This window comes from Cuculus canorus, chromosome 26 (assembly GCF_017976375.1).
Source record: "Cuculus canorus isolate bCucCan1 chromosome 26, bCucCan1.pri, whole genome shotgun sequence".
Taxonomy (NCBI): Eukaryota; Metazoa; Chordata; class Aves; order Cuculiformes; family Cuculidae; genus Cuculus; species Cuculus canorus.
Genome location: NC_071426.1, coordinates 6721522 through 6740135, shown reverse-complemented (window position 1 = coordinate 6740135; position 18614 = coordinate 6721522). Strand labels below are relative to the sequence as shown.

Sequence of the window (18614 nt, the reverse complement as noted above, 5' to 3'; positions counted from 1 at the left end):
AGGGACCCCCCCCCCAGTCACTCCACGTCGCCCACCAGTGCCCCAAGGAACTCCATCACCCTCATGTTGCTCCCACAGCCCCCCCGTGCCCCGTGGTCTGCACAGTCACCCTGCGTTGGCCTCCGAGCTGAGGAGCCCCCGGTCACCCCACATTCTCCCCAGAGCCCCATGGAGCCCCATGGATCCTCCATCACCCTCGCATTGTCCCCCGAACTGAGGGAGCCCCCAGTCACCCCCACGTTGTCCCCGTAGTCCTGGTATCCTCACGTTGTCTCCATGTTGTCCACAGAGCACCAGGAACCCCCAGTCCACCCCCACATTGTCTGCACAGCCCCAGGGGCCCCCACGTAGCCCCACATTGTCCCCACAGTCCCAGTGTCTCCAGGGAACCCCCAGACTCCCACATTATCCCCAGAGCCAAGGAACCCCCTAGTCACCCCACATTGTCCCCACAGCCCCCTGCCCTGTGCACCATGGGCTCTACAGTCACCCCACATTGTCCCCAAAGCTGAGGGAGCCCCCAATCACCCCCACGTTGTCCCTACAGCCCCTTCTGTGCACCTTGGACTCGACAGTCATCCCATGTTGTGCCCCGCGGGCCCCCAGTCACTGCCACATTGTCCCCACAGCCCCAGTGTCCCCAGGGACCCCCAGTCACTCCCACATTGTCTCCAGAGCTAAGGGACCCCCCGTTACCCCCACATTGCCTCCACAGCTTCTCCTGTGCCCCATGGACCCTCCAGTCACTCCACGCTGTCCCCACGTTGTCCATGCAGCACCAGGACCCCCCAGTCACCCCACATTGTCCTCACATCCCTCCCTCTGCCCCACAGACCCCCCAGTCACCTCCACATTGTCCCCACAGCCTCTTCTGTGCTCCATGGACCACCCGGTCACCCCACATTGTCCCCATATTGTCCACACAGCACCAGGACCCCTCAGTCACCCCTACATTATCCCCAGAGCTGAGAGACACCCCAGTCACGGCCACATGGTTCCCAGAGCCCACCCTGTGTCTTGTAGACCCCCCAGTCACCCCCACATTTTCCCCAGAACCAAGGGATGCCCCAGTCATCCCATATTGTCCCCACAGCCCCCCTGTACCCCATAGACCCCTCAGTCACACTACATTGTCCCCACAGCCCTCCCTGTGCCCCAGGGACCCCCCAGTCGCCCCACATTGTCCCCAAAGCCGAGGGACCCCTCCAGTCTTCCCCACATTATCCCCATGCCCCTTCTGTGCCTGGGGAGATGGAAGAGCGTGAGGGAGGGTCCAGTGATGCCCTCGTGCCCATCACCACCATTCCCTAGTGCAGAGCTGGGACATCACACAGCGCTAGCATGGCCCTGGTGCCCTCTGGCTGCCTGCGGTGCAGGACAGCAGTGCCAACGGTCGGATCCTGCCAGCTTTGTGCCTGCGCAACCAGCTGGAATAAAGGAATTAGAGGCAGACGCATCCCAGCCTGCCCAAGCGTGGCACGGTGCCACAGGGCTGTGGCTGCTCCCGATGGCTCCCCATCACCGATCCGTAGGGTCACCATTGCCAGCTCTGCCTGGCATCTTGTGGTGCTGCAGGCAGGGATGTTCCTGCCCCTGCTCCGGCATCGGTGCAGCCAAGCTGTGGTGGTGCCAATAAAACTGGCAAAGGGATGGGCAATGGTTGGAGAGAAGGAGACGTAATAGTGGGCATGGGGCAAGGGATCCCCTGGTCAGGCAGGTCTGTCAGTGCGGCTCCCGGTGGGTGCCAGGGGAGATAAGGAGGGTGACAAGTGCCGGATGGGCACTGTTGGCACTGTGGCACAGCTGGGTGACCGGGCAGAGCACCAGGAAACAGAGAGCAAGGTGGTGCCCCACAAAGGAACCCTCAAATCCCACCATGGTGATGTCCCACCAGGCCAGGCTGGTGTGGCTGGCAGTGGCCCCAGCGGGCACCCCTCCAGGAGCTGGCACCAGCAGCGCCTGCACAATTAGCCAGGTGGAGATAACGAAGGCACAGAATCTGGGGCATGGGCAGCAGACTCGCACCTTGCACATCATAGAATCATGGAGACATGGAATGGTCTGGGTTGGAAGGGACCTCAAAGCCCATCCAGTTCCACCCACCCACTGGATCAGGGGCTCCAAGCCCCGTCCAACCTGGGCTGGAACACCTCCGGGGATAGGGCAGCCACCACTAAGGGTGTTGGGGTGTCTGCGCCACTGGGCTGAACTGGGATGAGCTGAGCCAGGCTAAGCCAAACTAAAGCTGGGCTTGAGTTGGGTTGAACCGCAGTGAGCTGCACCAAACTGGGCTGGGCCTAACTGGGAGAAGCTGGGCTGAACCAGTACGAGTTGGGCTGAGCCATACTGGGCTGAGCAAAACTGGGCGGAGCCATACTGGGATGAGATGAACTGGGCTGAGCTGAGTCTGGTTGAGCCAAGCTGGGTTGAACCAAACTGGGCCGAGCTGAACTGAACAGAGCCAAACTGGGGCAAGCTGAGCTGGGCTGAGCCACAGTCCGGTTAAGCTGCTCTGATCTGATCTGCTTCGCTCCAAGCTGAGTCGCTCCGAGTCAAGTCAATCAGATCCGCTCCGAGCCAAACCAGGTCAATTGGATCCACTTCGATTGGATCCGATTAGAACTGAACAAGGCCAGTGAGTGGATCCAAACAGAGCTGAGCCAAGCTGAGCAGATCCAAACAGAACTGACCCAACTGGACCCGACCCGATTGGACCCAATCCGATCCACTCCATTTGGATCCACTCTGAGCTAAGCTGATAGGACCTGAGCTGAGCTGATTGGATCTAATCCACTCCAATCTGACCTGATCAAAGCCAAGCTGACCCAATCAGATCTGACCCAATCAGATCTGACCAGAGACAATCCAGTTGGACCTGACTCAAGCCGAGCCAAGTGGATCTGAACAGAGCCGATCCTATCCAATCTGATTCGGCCCTACCCGATCCAATCTGGTTGGATCCAGGCCTGACCTAAGCCAAGATGAGCAGATCCAAACCTAGCTGAGCGGGTTGAACACAACTTGACCCAACTGGATCCGAACAGAGATGATTCAATCCGATCTGATCAGACCTGAGCCAAGCCAATCGGACACGACCTGAACTGATCCGAGCAGATCCGAACCGAGCAGAGCTGAGCATATCTGAACAAAGCTGATCTGATTTGACCCAAGCCAAGCTGGCCTGATCCAAGTAGATCTGACTTGATTGGAATTGAACTGAGCCAATCAGTTTGGATTCAATTGTATCCAACCCGACAGAATCCAAACTGAGCCGAGCTGACCAGATCCAAGCCAAGCTGAGTGGATCTGAACAGAGTTGATCCAAGTGGATTCAAACTGACCCAACCCAATTGGATCTGAACTGAGCTGATTCAATCCAATTGGATCCAAACTGAGCTGAGTCGACCCAACCTGATCGGGTTGGAACTGAGCCGATTCGATTTGACCCGACCTGATTTGAATCAAGCCCATTCGACCCAAGTGGATCCAGACTCAGCCGATTCAATCTGACCCGATTGAATCCAAATTGAGCCGATTCGATCTAAACCAATTGGATCCAAACTGAGCCGATTCAATCCAAACTGATCAGATCCAAACTGAGCCAATTTGACCCGGCCCAATTTGACCCGAACTGAGCCGATTCACTCTGACTGGATCCAAACTGAGCCTATTTGATCTGATCAGATCTGATTTGATCTGACCCAATCGGATCCAAACCGAGCTGATTCGATTCAGCTCGACTGGATCTGAACTGAGCTGATTCAACCCCGCCTGACCAGATCCGAACTGAGCTGATTCAATCTGACCCGATTGAATCTGAACCGATCTGATCCAACCTGATTGGATCCAAACTGAGCTGATTTGATAGGACCCAATAGGATCCAAACCGAGCTGATTCAACCCGACCTGATCAGATCTGGACTGAGTTGATTTGATCCAACTGGATCTGAACCGAGCCCATTTGATCTGATCTGATCAGATCCAAACCGAGCTGATTCAACCCGACCCGACTGGATCCAAACTGAGCTGATTTGATACAACCTGATCGGCTCCAAACCGAGCTGATTCAATCTGATTGGATTTGAAATGAGCTGATTGCATCCAACTTGACTGTATCTGGACTGAAGTGATTCAATATGACCTGACTGGATCTGAACCAAGCTGATTCGACATGATTGGATCTGAACTAAGCCGATTTGATCCAACCTGATTGGATCTGAACCAAGCTGATTCGACATGATTGGATCTGAACTAAGCCGATTTGATCCAACCTGATTGGATCTGAACCGAGCCAATTCAATCCGATTGGATCCAAACTGAGCCCATTTGATCTGATTGGATCCAAAACGAGATTATTCCATCTGACTCGACCAGATCTGAACTGAACCGAGCCCATTCAACCCGACTGGATCCAAGACGGCCTGATTGGATCCGAACTGATCCTATTCAACCCAATTAGATCTGAACCAAGCTGATTTGATCTGATCTGATCGGATCCAACCTGATCGGATCTGCACTAAGCTGATTCAACGTGATCCAATCGGATTCGACCTGAGCTGATTCAACATGACCCAATTGGATCCGAACCAAGCTGATTTGACCCAACCTGATCGGATCCGAACTGAGCCGATTTGACCTGACCCAATTGGATCCGAACTGAGACAATTTGATCCAATTGGATCTGAACTGAGCCAATCCAATCTGACCTGATTGGATCTGAACTGATCCTATTTGATCTGACTGGATCTGAACTGAGCCAATTCGATCTGATCGGAGCCAAACAAAGTCAATTTGACCTGGCCCAACTGGATCCAAACTGAGCTGATTCGATCTGATGGGATCTGAACTCATTTGATTTGACCTGATTGGATCTGAACTGAGCTGATTTGATCCAATTGTATCTGATCTGATCCTATTTGACCTGACTGGATCCAAACCAAGCCTATTCAATCGGATTGGATCTGTGCTGAGCCCATTCGATCCAATCAGATCCAAACTGAGCTGATTCAGTCCAACCTGATCGAATCCAAACTGATCCAATTTGATATGACCCAATCAGATCCGATCTGAGCCAATTCGATCTGATTGGATCTGAACCAAGCTGATTCAACACAACCTGATCGGATCTTAACTGATCCTATTTGACCTGATCGGATCTGAACTGAGCCGATTCCACCCAGTCAGATCTGAACTGAGCCCATTTGATCTGATCAGACCTGAACTGAGATGATTCAATCCAACCTGATCAAATTCGAACCGAGCCAATTCAATCCAATCGGATCTGAACCGAGCTGATTTGATACGATCCAATCGGATCCAAAATGAGCTGATTCGATCTGACCTGATCAAATCTGAACCAAGCCAATTCAATCTGATTGGATCCAAACAGAGACGATTTGATCCAACCTGATCGTATCTGTATCGAGCTGATTTGACCCGACATGGTCAGGTCTGAACTGAGCTGATTTGATCCGATTGGATCTGAACCAAGCTGATTTGATCTGATCGGATCTGAACTGAGCTGATTCAATCCGACTGGATCCAAACCAAGTTGATTCGATCTGATCGGATCTGAACCGAGCCAATTCAATCTGACCTGATCAGATCTGAACTGAGCCTATTCAACCTGATCAGATCTGAACCGAGACGATTCGATCCGACTGGATCCGAACTGAGCTGATTCGACCCGACCTGATTGGATCCGAACTGAGCTGATTCAATCCGATCGAATCCGAGCCGAGCCGATTCGATCCAATTGGATCCGAACTGAGCCCATTCAATCTGATTGGATCCGAACTGAGCCGATTCGATGCGACTCAATCGGATCGGAACGGAGCTGATTCAATGCGACCTGACTGGATCCGAACCGAGCCAGTTCGATCCGATCGGTTCCTACTGAATCCGAACCGAGCTGATTCGGTTCGATCTGCCCCGACCGGCCCCGCTTCGCCCCGGCCCCGCCGCCCCCGGACAAAGCCCCCGCTCATTTGGCCCCGCCCCCCGTGACGTCACGGGGCGGGGCCGCCGCGCCGCCGCCGCCGCCGCCGCCGCCGCCGCCGCCCGAGGTGAGTGCGGCCCCCCCCCCGCCCCGCCCGGTATTGTTGGGGGGCGCTTTGTTCCTCCCGGTACCGGGAACTGCCCCCGATCGGTCTGTGCGCGCGGCCCCCCTCCCCCATCGCCATTCGGGGGCACCGGGAACCCGGTATGCACCAGGACCCCCCGTTATGGCACCGGGAACGGGGCACCGAGACCCCCCCGGGATGCATCGGGATCCCACCACCGGGACCCATCCGGATGGAACCGGGAACCAGGACCCCCCGTTATGGCGCTGGGAACCAGCCCCCCCCCCCCAATTATGGCACCGGGAACCCCCACCTTTATGGAACTGGGACTCCCTGTTATGGCACCGGGAACTGGGCACCGGGACCCCCCACCGTTATCGTACCAGGAACCCCCTCCTTGTGGCACCGGGACCTCCCCGGGATGCACTGGGAACCTTGTTATGGCACCGGGAACCCTGCAGCGGGACCCCCCAGACGGAACCAAGAACCCCTTGTTATGGTGCTAGGAACCCCTCAGTTATGGCACCGGGACCCCCGGGATGCACCGGGAATCGGGCATGGGGACCCCCGGTTATGGCACCGGGAACCCCCTGGGATGCTCTGGGACCCCCCCATTTTGGCACCGAGACCCCCCCAGAGTGCACCAGGAACCGGGCACCGGGACCCTCGGTTATGGCACCAGCAACTGGGCACCGGGAACCCCCTACATGGAACCATGAACCCCTTGTTATGGCACCGGGAACCAAGCACCGGGAACCTCTTGTTATAGTGCTGGGAACCCCCCCCATTATGGCATGGGGGACCCCCCTGGGGTGCACCAGGAACTGGACACTGGGACCCCCCACCCCGTTATGGCACTGGGATTCTCCCTGGGATATACTGGGACTCCCTGTTACGGCACTGGGACCCCCTGGATGGCATCGCTGCAGGGACCCCCTGGGGTGGCACCGAGACCCCAGCACTGCCACGGGACCCCGGTCTGGCTCAGGCATGAGGACCCCGTGGTGGCAGTGGGGATTGCCAGGTGTCCAGCACCAAAACCTGAGACCCCAGGGACCCTGGCCATGACAGTGCCCGGCGCGCGCTGGCCGTGACTGTAGCACCCCGGCCGTGCCGATGGCACCCTGGCTGTGCCCATAGCACCCAGGGCTGTCTCCGTGTCACCCCAGCCATGCCTACGGCACCCTGGACATGCGTTTGTTGCCATGGCTGTGCCGACAGCACCCCAGCCATGCCCGTGGCATCCTGGCTGTGCCAATGGCACCCTGACCGTGCCCACGGCATCTCAGCTGTTCCCATGGCACCCAGGGTTCCCATGGCACCCCGGCAGTGCCCATGGCTCCTTGCCATGCCTTTAGCCCCTCCACTGCTCCCTTGGCACGTTAGCCGCACCAATTGCACCCTGACCGTGCCAATGGCACTTCAGCCCTTCCCCTGGCATCCTGGCTGTGTCCATGGCATGCCAGCTGTTCCCGTGGCACTCCAGCAGTGCCCGTGGCACCCTGGCCATTCCCCTGGCACTCCGACTGGACATTGGCTGTGCCAATGGCACTCTGACCATGGCAGAGACACCCTGGCCATGCTTTTGTCCCCATGGCTGTGCCCATGGCACCCTGACTGTGCCCGTGGCAGCATTGCTCTTACCCTGGCACCCTGGCCGTGCCCCTGGCACCCTCACCATGCCCCTGGGACTCTCACCGTGCCCACGGCTCCTTGGCCATGCCTTTGTCCCCATGGCCATGCCCATGGCACCCTGGCCATGCCCCTGGCACTCTCACCGTGCCTATGGCACCCTCACCATGCCCATGGCTCCTTGACCATGCCTTTGTCCCCATGGCTGTGCCTGTGGCACCCTGGCCGTGCCCATGGCACCTTTGCTCTTACTCTGGCACCCTCACCATGCCCATGGCACCCTGGCTGTGCTCATGGCACTCTCACCGTGCCCACGGCTCCTTGGCCATGCCTTTGTCCCCATGGCCATGCCCATGGCACCTTTGCTCTTACTCTGGCACCCTCGCCGTGCCTGTGACACCCTGGCTGTGCTTTTGTCCCCCTGGCCGTGCCTGTGGCCCCGGCAGCTCCCCGGCTTTGGGCAGCCCTCCCGGGGTGTCCCCCATTCCCACGCCCGTTCCTGGCCCCCCACCCTCCCGGAAATCCTTCCCGGCCCCCCCTGAGCCCCCCTTCCTGCTTCCCGCCGGGCAGGGCAGAACAATTCCCGGCCGCCCGCATCCTGCCCAGCCTTGGAGGGGGGGACACGGGGGGGGGTGACACAAGGGACACCCCAGGACAGCGGGCAGGGGCGAGGAGGGGGGTGTCCCGGGACAGGACACGGGGGGGGTAGGGGAAGCGGAAAGGCCTCTTTCCTCCTCCGTGGCATCGTCAAAGCCGGAGGAGGGACGGTGGCAAAGGGGGGGCAGCAAGCTGGGGACCCGCCTGTGTCCCCCCCTCGGCTGCGTGGGGTGCTCGTGACGCGCAAGCCCTCAATGCCCGCCTTGTCCCTGCGCCGCCCGCGTGACGCTGGTGTCGATGCCCCATAACCTTAACAGGGTCCGGGCGTGTCCCTGTCCCCCCCCAGGCCCTGCGTGTCCCCCCCACCCTGGCGCCATGGCCCCCCGCTGGACACTGGCCCTCGCCTCGCTGCTGGCCCTCGTTGTTGCTGTCACCGCTGCCACCACCCTGGGGTCCTCGTGGAGTGCCGTGCCCCGAAAAACTGTCCCCTACGCTGGTGAGTCCTGGGGGGGTCACAGGGAGAGGGGAGCAGGGTGGGGAAACTGAGGCACAGAGGGCAGGCACAGCTGTCCCATCACTCGCTGGCAGACAGTGACATCCTGGTGGCTGGGGTTGTCCCCAGCTTGGGTCGCTGCTGTACCCGCCCTGCTCCAAGCTTTGTCAGTGCTGTGGAGACCCCCAGGTCGTGGGCCTAAAACTGCAGGGAGCAGAGAGGGACACGCAGGGTCACTGCTCCTGTGTCCCCAGGCTGAGACATCACCCCTGTCCCCACCCCTCTGCTGTGTCCCTGTCCCCCGTTGTACTATTACCCCCAGCTCTGTGCCATGTCCCTACCCCTCTGCCCTGTCCCAGTCCCCAGGCTGTGCCATCGCCCCTGTCCCCACCCCTCTGCCCTGTCCCTGTCCTCAGCCCTGCGCCATCGTTCCTGTCCCCACCCCTCTGCCCTGTCCCTGTCCCTTCGCCAGCCCCTGTGTCCCCATCCCTTTACCCCACTCCCCTTTCCCTGTGCGGTAGCAGTGCCTCATGTCCCCCGTCCCAGTCCCCATGCCGTGTCCCCTGTCCCTGTGCTGTGTCCATGCCCAAGACCCTCTTCCCTCTGAGGTGTCCCCTGTCCCCATGCCATCCCTATGCTTGAGATCTCTGTCCCTGTGCTATGTCCCCTGTCCTCATGCCATCCCCGCACCAGAGACCCCATGCCATCCCTTTGCCGTATCCCCTGTCCCCATTGGTCATTCCCACGCCCAAGCACCCGTCTGTGTTCTATGCTCCTGTCCCTGTGCCATCCCCACACCTGAGACCCCTGTCCCTTTGCTGCGCCACGGTCCTTGTACCGTGTCTCCTGTCCCTGTGCTGTCCCCACACCCAGGACGCCTGTCCCTTTGCCTTGTCGTCTGTCCCTGTGCCCTGTCCCCCATCCCTGTGCTGTGTCCATGCTTGAGATCCCTGTCCCTATGCCATGCCACTGTCCCCTGTCCCTGTGCCATAACCATGCCCAAGGCCCCCATCCCTTTGCTATGTCCCCTGTCCCCATGCTGGATCCCCTGTCCCCGTGACATGTCCCCTGTCCCTTTGCCATGCCCCTGTCCCCATTCCATGTCCTTTCTCCCCATGCTGGCTCTCTTGTCTCTTTGCCATGCCCCTGTCCCTATGCCATGGCCCCTGTCCCTGTGCCATCCGGTGCTCAAGACCCCCATCCTTTTGCCATGCTGCTGTCCCCATGCTACATCCCCTGTCCCTGTGCCATCCCGTGCCCAAGACCCCTCCCTGTCCCTTTGCTGTGCCCCTGTCCCTTTGCTGTGCCCCTGTCTCTTTGCCGTGCCCCAGTCCCCATGCCATGTCCCCTGTCCCTGTGCCATCCCCACACCCAAGTCCGCCGTCCCTTCGCCGTGCCACCTCGCCGTGCCACCTCCCTGTGTCCCCATGCTGTCCCCTTGTCGTGCCGGCCCCATGTCCCTGTCCCTGCCTGGGGGCCCTGGCGCCCGCCCCATCAATGGGGCCTTTCTGCGGGGCCTGGGGGTGGAGGGAGGGATGCGGGGGGGGGGGGGGGCGGGGTCTTGCCAAAGGCCACTGTGTTCCCCTGGCCCCGCCAGCGCTTGCTCTGGTGACAAAGAACCCTTTGTGCCTCACGGGGGCTTGGGGGGCTTCTGGCAGCGCTGGGGATGCAGAGGAACTGTGGGTGCCTTGGAGGGGGGGTCAGCAGGGACAGAGGTGGCCATGGGGCTGGTGGTGGACTCCCCCTAATGTCCCCATGTCCCCCCCTCCCCAACACCCCGCAGAGCTGCAGGACGTGGCCAAGCGCTTCTCACAGGGGGGAGTCTCGCATTACCTGACGCTGACGCTGGATGAGGCCGAGGCACTCCTCTATGTGGGCGCCCGCGAAGCTGTCTTCGCCCTGGCCACCGGCACTGTGGAGCTCAAGGCTGCGGTGAGAGTCCAGGGACCCCCTTTTTTTCAGGGTGGGGACACGCACCGACTCTTCAGGGGGGTCTCTTCCAGCCTGCTCACTCTTTTCCTCTCCTCAGATCTCCTGGGAAGCCCCCATGGACAAGAAAGCCGAGTGCATCCAGAAGGGCAAGAACAACCAGGTGGGGGACACGGGTGCCGTGGCTGCGGTGGGGGGGTCCCAGGGCACCCCAATGTGTCCCCCCACCCCCTGATTGTGCTCTTTCCCCCTCTCCAGACTGACTGCTTCAACTACGTGCGCTTCCTGCAGAGCTACAACAGCTCCCACCTCTACGCCTGTGGCACCTACGCCTTCCAGCCCAAGTGCACCTACATCGTGAGTGCGGCCCCAGTGGGGAGGAGCAAAACCAGCACGTGCTGCCCCCCTCCTCTTTCCCAGGGAAGCCCCTGGCCTCAGGAGCATCATCTAGGGGTGTCCCTGTTCCTAGGGGTGTCATTTAGGGGTGTCCCTATCCCTGAGAGCATCATCTAGGGGTGTCCCTGTTCCTAGGGGTGTCTTCTAGGGGTGTTCTTGTCCCTGTGAGCATCATTTATGGGTATCCCTGTCCCTGAAGTTGTCATTCAGGGGTGTCCCTGTCCCTCGGGGTGTCATTCAGGGGTGTCCCTGTGCCTAGGAGGGTTGTCCAGAGTTGTCCCTGCCCCTGGGAGCATCATTTATGGGTGTCGCTGTCCCTGGAGGTGTCATTTAGGGGTGTCCCTGTCCCTGGGAGAGTCATTCAGGGGTGTCCCTATTCCTGGGAGCATCATCATTTTGGAGTGTCCCTGAAGGTGTCGTTCAGGGGTGACCCTGAGTGCAGGAGCATTGTCCAGTGGTGTCCCTGTCCCTGGGAGCATCATTTAGGGGTGTCCCTGTCCCCAGGAGGGTTGTCTGGGGATGACTGTCCCTGAGAGCGTCATTTAGGGCTCTCCCTGTCCCCAGGAGGGTTGCCTGGGGGTGTCCCTGTCCCCAGGACTGGTTTGGACACTGGGAGATGTAGAATGGGAAGGGGTTCAGGGCCCCCCACTTACGCTTTCGCCCCACAGGAACTGTCTGGCTTCACCCTGGACCAAGTGACGTTCGAGGACGGCAAGGGCAAGTGTCCGTACGACCCCACCAAGGGCCACACCGGCCTCATTGTGGGTAGGTGACACTGCAGGGCACTCGCTGGGGTCAGGGGTTCCTCGTTGTGTCCTCCACCCCTGAACCTTTGCCTCGCAGATGGGGAGCTCTACTCGGCCACCTTCAACAACTTCCTGGGCACGGAGCCCGTCATCCTCCGCAACCTGGGTCCCCACTACTCCGTGAAGACAGAGTATCTCACCTCCTGGCTGAATGGTAGGGTGGAGGGGACACGGGGAGGGGACAACATGGGCACACAACCCCCTGCCCCAGAGTGGTCTTACCCTCCTCTTTGCATCCCATCTCTGCAGAGCCCCACTTCGTGGCTTCAGCTTATGTGCAGGAGAGCACGGCGAGCAGCACCGGCGATGATGACAAGGTTTACTTCTTCTTCAGTGAACGGGCGGTGGAGTACGACTGCTACGCGGAGCGAGTGGTGGCCCGTGTGGCGCGGGTCTGCAAGGTACGGGGTGGGGACACTGTCCTGGCACAGCGTTGCTCCACCAGGGAGTGTGGTGACCTTTGTCTTGATGCCCTCTGGTGCTCAGGGCGATGTTGGCGGTGCCCGCACACTGCAGAAGAAGTGGACGACCTTCCTGAAGGCACGTTTGGTGTGCTCGGCGCCCGAGCAGCAGCTCCACTTCAACCGCCTCCAGGCTGTCTTCACCCTCCCGGGGACCGATTGGCAGGGCACCACCTTTTTTGGGGTCTTCCAGGCCCGCTGGTGAGTTTGTGGGGAGGCAGCAGCTCTGAAATTTCCTTTGAGTAGTGGCTCTGAGAAGAGCAGCATAGCTGGGGAAGGGGCTGGAGAGCAAGGGTCATGAGGAGCGACTGAGGGACCTGGGGTTGTTCAGCCTGGAGGAGAGAAGCCTGAGGGGGAGACCTCATTGCACTCTGCAGCTCTTGGAAAGGAGGTTGTGGTGAGGTGGGTGCTGGGCTCTGCTCCCAAGTAACAGGTGATGGATGAGAGGGAATGGCCCCGAGCTGCCCCAGGGCAGGTTCAGATTGGACATCAGGAAAAACTTCTTCACTAAAGGGGCTCTCAGGCACCAGAACAGCTGCCAGGGAGGTGGTGGAGTCCCCATCCCTGGAGATGGGCAGATGAGATGCTTAGGGATCTGGTTTAGTAGTGGACGAAGATGGTTGGACTCGATTATTTCAAAGGCCTTTTCAAACCAAGTGATTCTTTGATTCTATGATTCTCTCCCTAAAAACCTGCCCTCTCCCCTTCAGGGGCGACGTGGACGTCTCGGCTATTTGCCGTTACCACATCCTGGAGGTGAAGAAGGCGTTCGAGGGCCCCTACAAGGAATACCGGGAGCAGGCGCAGAAGTGGGGCCGGTATTCGGATGAGGTGCCAAGCCCCCGTCCTGGCGCGGTGAGTGTTGGCGCTGGAGATAGGAAGGGAGAGGCTGCGGGATCCAGCCGTGTGCCTGATGGTGCTTTCCATCCCCAGTGCATCACCGACTGGCACCGCCGCAATGGCTTTGCCAGCTCCCTCGAGCTGCCCGACAACACCCTCAACTTCGCCAAGAAGCATCCGCTGATGGACGAACCCATCCTGCCCCACCGCGGACGCCCTCTCCTCCTCAAGAAAGATGCCAACTTCACCCAGCTGGTGGTGGACCGGGTGCCTGGGCTGGATGGCACCATCTATGAGGTGCTCTTCATTGGCACAGGTACCCATCGGGGCCTGGGAGGGGACAGTGGAGGGCTCTGGGCATGGGGGCGTCCCTCACTGCCACCGCGCCCCCCAGGTGACGGCTGGGTGCACAAGGCACTGAACCTGGGCACTGGTGTCCATCTGGTGGAGGAACTGCAGGTTTTTGAGCCGGCGCAGCCCGTGGAGAGCCTTGTCCTGGCTGGCCAGAAGGTGAGTGGGGATGCAGGGAAGGGGCTGGTGCCCAGGGTGTCCCCTCAACCTGTCGCCCTCTTTGCTGTATCCCCTCTCCATGTTCCCTTGCTGTGTCCCCTCTGCTTGTCCCCTTGCTGTGTCCCTTTGCTGTATCCCCTCACCTTATGCCTTGCCCTATCCCCTTTCTGTGTCCCCTCCCTACATCCCCTTTCCCTATTCCCTCTCCGTGTCCCCTTGCCATATCCTGTCTCCCTCCCTTCACTGTGTCCCCTCATCACGTCCCCTCACGGTGTGTCTTTGCCGTATTCACTCACCCTATCCCCTCACCGTGTCCCCTTGCTGTGTCCCCTCACTGTGTCACTTTACCCTATCCCCTCATCATGTTCCCTTGCTGTATCTCATCACTGTCTCCTCTCCATGTCCCCTCACACTATGCCCTCTCTGTATCCCCTTGCCGTGTCCCTCACCGTGTCTTCTCCCCGTATCCCCTCTCTATGTCCCCTCACCCTTGCCTCTTCTTCCCTGGCAGAAGCTGCTCTTTGCTGGCTCCCGTTTCCAGGTGGCCCAGTTGCCCCTGGCCGACTGCGGCCGCTACCAGTCCTGCACGGACTGCATCCTTGCGCGGGATCCCTACTGCGCCTGGAGCCGCAACGCCAGTCTCTGTATCCGCACCGACGGCCTCAACGGGTAAGGGGGTTCCCTGGGGTGCAAGGGACACCCCACGGTGGCACAGGGTGCCCCTTCATCGCCGTCATGTCCTCCCACAGGTCCCATCTGGTCCAGGACGTGCTGAGCTCTGACACCCACGCCTGCGCCGTGCCACAAGTGACCAAGCAAGGTGAGACTTTCCTGGTGCCGCATGGGGCTGGGAGAGTGGGGAACACGGCTGTGTCCCCCTGTCCCCAAACCTCCCCTCCTGACTCACCCCGTCTCCTGCAGGTCCCATCACCCCCAAAAACGTGACGGTGGTGGCAGGCACCGACCTGGTGCTGACATGCCGCTTGGGTTCCAACCTGGCCCAGGCACTGTGGACCTTCGAGGGCCGAGCTCTGGCGGCCGAGCAGGCGTTGATGCTGCACGATGCCCGCCTGCGAGCGCTGGTGGTGCCAGGAGCCGGGGCACAGCACAGCGGCACGTACCGCTGCTTCTCAGAGGAGCAGGGCGCCCGTTTGGGGACGGAGGTGTACCGGGTGGTGGTTCTGGCCGGTCCTGGGGTGCCTCTGGAGACACGGGCACCGCTGGAGAGCCTGGGGCTGGTGTGGGTGGTGGCGGTGTGCCTGGGCGCCCTGTGCCTGGTGCTGGTGCTAGTGGTGCTCTCGCTTTGGCGACGGCTGAGGGAAGAGTTGGGCAAAGGCGCCAAAGCCATTGAGAGCACCTTAGTTTACCCCATCGAGCTGCCCAAGGAGCCTCCAAGTCCCCACTTTGTGCCCAGTGCTGCTTCTGACTCGGATGAGAAGCTTTGGGACCCAGCAAGTTACTACTACTCGGACGGCTCACTCAAAATCGTGCCGGGTCACGCCGCCTGCCGCAACGGCGGCCCCCCCAGTGCCACCTCGCCACCCAACGCCATTCCCGGGCAACCTCTCCACTCACCCACCCGCATCCACCTGGGTCCCCTGCGCGGTTCCTCCTCCAACGGTTACATCCGCCTGGCACTGGGTGCCGAAGAGCGGCCGCCCTGCGCTGATTTGGCTGAAGAGCTCCGGCGCAAACTGCAGCAGCGCCAGCCCCTGCCCGACTCCAACCCTGAGGAGTCATCGGTTTGAGCCACCGCCAAGCAGCCGTACCTACCTCAGGGCCCCGCATCCACTGCATGGACCCTGGCACCGGCACCCGCCGCGGGGACCACCGCCTCGGCACCAGCATCCGCCTTGGGGCTGCTGCACCGCAGGCACCAGCAGCTGGTTTGGAGATGCCGGTGTTGGCACCCGTCTTGGGGACTGCTGAGCTGGCACTGGCACCCGTCTTGGGGACAGGACTGCAAGCCTGGCATTGGCACCCATCTTGGGGACAGGATTGCTACCCCGGCACCCGTCTTGGGGACAGAACCACCACCCTGGCACGTGTCATGGGGGCAAGACTGACACTCTGGTGCCAGCACCCGTCTTTGGGACAGGATTGCCACCCCAGCACCCATCTTGGGGCTGCTGTGCCGTGAGTGCTGGCAGCGTTTTGGAGGTGCCAGTGCTGGCACTTGGGGACAGGACTGCCATGCCAGCACCCATCTTGGGGACAGAGCCACCATCCTGGTGCACATCTTGGGGCTGTGGCACCGTGGGTGCCAGCAGAATTTTGGAGATGCCATTGCTGGCACCTGTCTTGAGGACAGGACTTGCCACCTGGGCACCCATCTTGGGGACAAAACTGCCCATCCCAGCAGTTGTCTTGGGGACAAGACTGCCACCCCAGCACCTGTTTTGACACTGTGGCACCATGGGTGCTGGCAGTTGTTTTGGAGGTGCTGGTGCTGCCACCCACCTTGGGGACAGGACTGCCACCCTGGCACCCACCCTGGGGACAGAACTGCCACCACGACACCCAGCTTGGGGATAGAACTGCCACCCAGGTGGCAGCATGCATCTTGGGGACAGAGCTGCCATCCCAGCACCCACTTTGGGGACAGCACTGCCACCCTGGTGCCAGCACCCAGCTTGGGGACAGAACTGCCACCCTGGCACCCACCTTGGGGCACAGGCACCCGTCTTGGGCACCGGTGCTGCTCCCATCACCACATCCGCCTTTGGTACCACGTCCCGGACAAGGGACTGAGCTTGGAAACTGCCACCAGCCTTGGGGACCACTGACCCCCCCACCCCCACCCCCATGGCACCGCATCCCCCAGGATGAGTTTTTTGGGACGATTTAAGGACCGATTGGGTTTTTTTGCTTCCTGAGAACTTTTCTACCACCTCCCCCAGGGCCCTGACCTCAGCCCTGGCTGTAAATCCCCGCCTCGCCCCCTGCACGCCGCCCCTTTTTATAACCCCCCCAGTGTAATTTATTTGTTACCAAAATATATTTATTTGCTGTAAATACCTGAGTATTTTTATATTAATAATAAAAAAGGAGTAAAAAAAATTGGATGACACCAAGCTGAGTGGTGCAGTTGGCACACCAGAAGGATGGGATGGCATCCAGGGGGACCTGGACAGGCTGGAGAAGTGGGGGCTGTGAGAACCTCATGAGGTTCAACAAGGCCAAGGGCAAGGTCCCACACCCAGATCGGGGCAATCCCTGGTTTCAATACAGGATGGAGGATGGTTGAGAGCAGCCCTGAGGAGAAGGACTTGGGGTGCAGATTGATGAGAACCTCAACATGAGCTGACAATAGAGTCATAAAATAGTTTCGGTTGGAAGGAACCTTAAAGATCATCCAGTCCCACCCCCTGCCACCTCCCATTGGGTAAGGGGCTTCAAGCCCCATCCAACCAGTGCTTGAACACCTCCAGGGATGGGGCAGCCACCAGTGCTCTGGGTAACCTGGGCCAGGGCCTCCCCACCCTCAGTGTGAAGAAATTCCTCTTTGTGCCCAGTCTAAATCTGCCCCTCTCCTATTTAAAACCATTCCCCCTCGTCCCATCACTCCATACCTTTGTAAACAGCCCCTCCCCAGCTTTCTTGTAGCCCCTTCAGGTACTGGAAGGTCACTATAAAATCTCCATCCAGTACAGAATGAGGGATGATTGAGAGCAGCCCTGAGGAGAAGGACTTGGGGTGGTGGTTGATGAGAAGCTCGACATGAGCCGGAAACGTGTGCTCACAGCCCAGAAACCACCTGTGTCCTGGGCTGCATCCAAAGCAGCGTGGCCAGCAGGGAGGGAGGGGATTCTGCCCCTCTGTTCCTCTCTTGGGAGACCTCATCTGGAGTATTGTGTCCAGTTCTGGAATCCTCAACATAAGAAGAACATGGAGCTGTTGGAACAGGTCCAGAGGAGGCTCCAAGGATGATCCAAGGGCTGAAACACCTCCCATACGAGGACAGACTGAGAGTTGGGGTTGTTCAGCCTGGAGAAGGCTCCAAGGAGAACTTACTGCAGCTTCCAGTACAGAAAAAGGCTCCAGGGAAGCTGGGGAGGGGCTGTTTACAAAGGCCTGGAGTGATAGGACGAAGGGGAATGGCTTTACAGAGGAGCAGATTTATACTGGACACAAAGAGGAATTTCTTCACGATGAGGGTGGGGAGGCCCTGGCCCAGGCTGCCCAGAGCAGTGGTGGCTGCCCCATCCCTGGAGGGGTTCAAGGCTAGGTTGGATGGGGCTTGGAGCCCCTGATCCAGTGGGAGGTGTCCCTGCCTGTGGCAGGGGGTGGGACTGGATGGGCTTTGAGGTCCCTTCCAGCCCAAATCACTCCATGATTCTATGATATACACTTCTACGCCAAGCACAGCCAGCGTGGCTGTATCCAGTGCAGCGAGGAGGGCGCTGAGCCCCCTCCCGGCACTGAGCTCATGGAAAAAAGCCATAAAAGGGCCTCGGGCACGTTCCCGGGGGGAGCTCAGCAATTCCCAACCCCCCGGATGCTGGGGTCGGGGGGGGGGGACCTGCTGGGAAAGCAGACGGAAACAGCACCCGGGGTCCCAGTGTGGGGCCTGGGAGCGGCGCTAGGGCGTGGGAACAGGCGCTGGGGGGCCCTGAGCCCCATAGCGGGGTTGGGGGGGCAGGCACCCACATAGCTTGGAGGAAGGGGGCCCTGAGCCCCATTGCAGGGCTGGGGGGAGCCCTGGGGCCCCATAGTGGTGTTGGAGGGTAGGGGGCCAGGCAGTCCCACAGCCTGGGGGAGGGAGCCCTGAGCCCTATATTGGGGGTGCAGGGCAGGCACCCCCATATACTGGGGAGGTGTACCCTGAGCCCCATAGCAGGGTTGGGGGAGGGACAGGCACGCCATAGCTTGGGGGGCAGGGGGAGCT

The 18614-nt window shown here is 59.9% G+C and overlaps 1 protein-coding gene across 1 annotated transcript; it reads left to right on the top strand.

The window, feature by feature from the left end:
• Nucleotides 1-6029: 6029 nt before the first annotated feature.
• SEMA4C (semaphorin 4C) lies at nt 6030-16713 on the top strand. Its single transcript, XM_054049731.1, has 15 exons — nt 6030-6065; nt 8638-8787; nt 10568-10716; nt 10814-10876; nt 10972-11070; nt 11778-11874; nt 11953-12069; nt 12165-12316; nt 12402-12577; nt 13087-13231; nt 13310-13532; nt 13611-13726; nt 14238-14395; nt 14476-14546; nt 14648-16713. Exons 2-15 carry the CDS (start codon nt 8667-8669, stop codon nt 15472-15474), a joined length of 2514 nt encoding a protein of 837 aa, XP_053905706.1. The 5' UTR covers nt 6030-6065; nt 8638-8666; the 3' UTR covers nt 15475-16713.
• Nucleotides 16714-18614: the final 1901 nt, after the last annotated feature.

Bases quoted from the DNA above. Each gene is read 5' to 3' on its own strand.
- SEMA4C (XM_054049731.1), top strand. From the start codon at position 8,667: ATGGCCCCCCGCTGGACACTGGCCCTCGCCTCGCTGCTGGCCCTCGTT. The intron at 10,717-10,813 runs GTGAGAGTCCAG...TCCTCTCCTCAG, and splicing joins CTGTGGAGCTCAAGGCTGCG to ATCTCCTGGGAAGCCCCCAT. The intron at 14,396-14,475 runs GTAAGGGGGTTC...GTCCTCCCACAG, and splicing joins CGCACCGACGGCCTCAACGG to GTCCCATCTGGTCCAGGACG.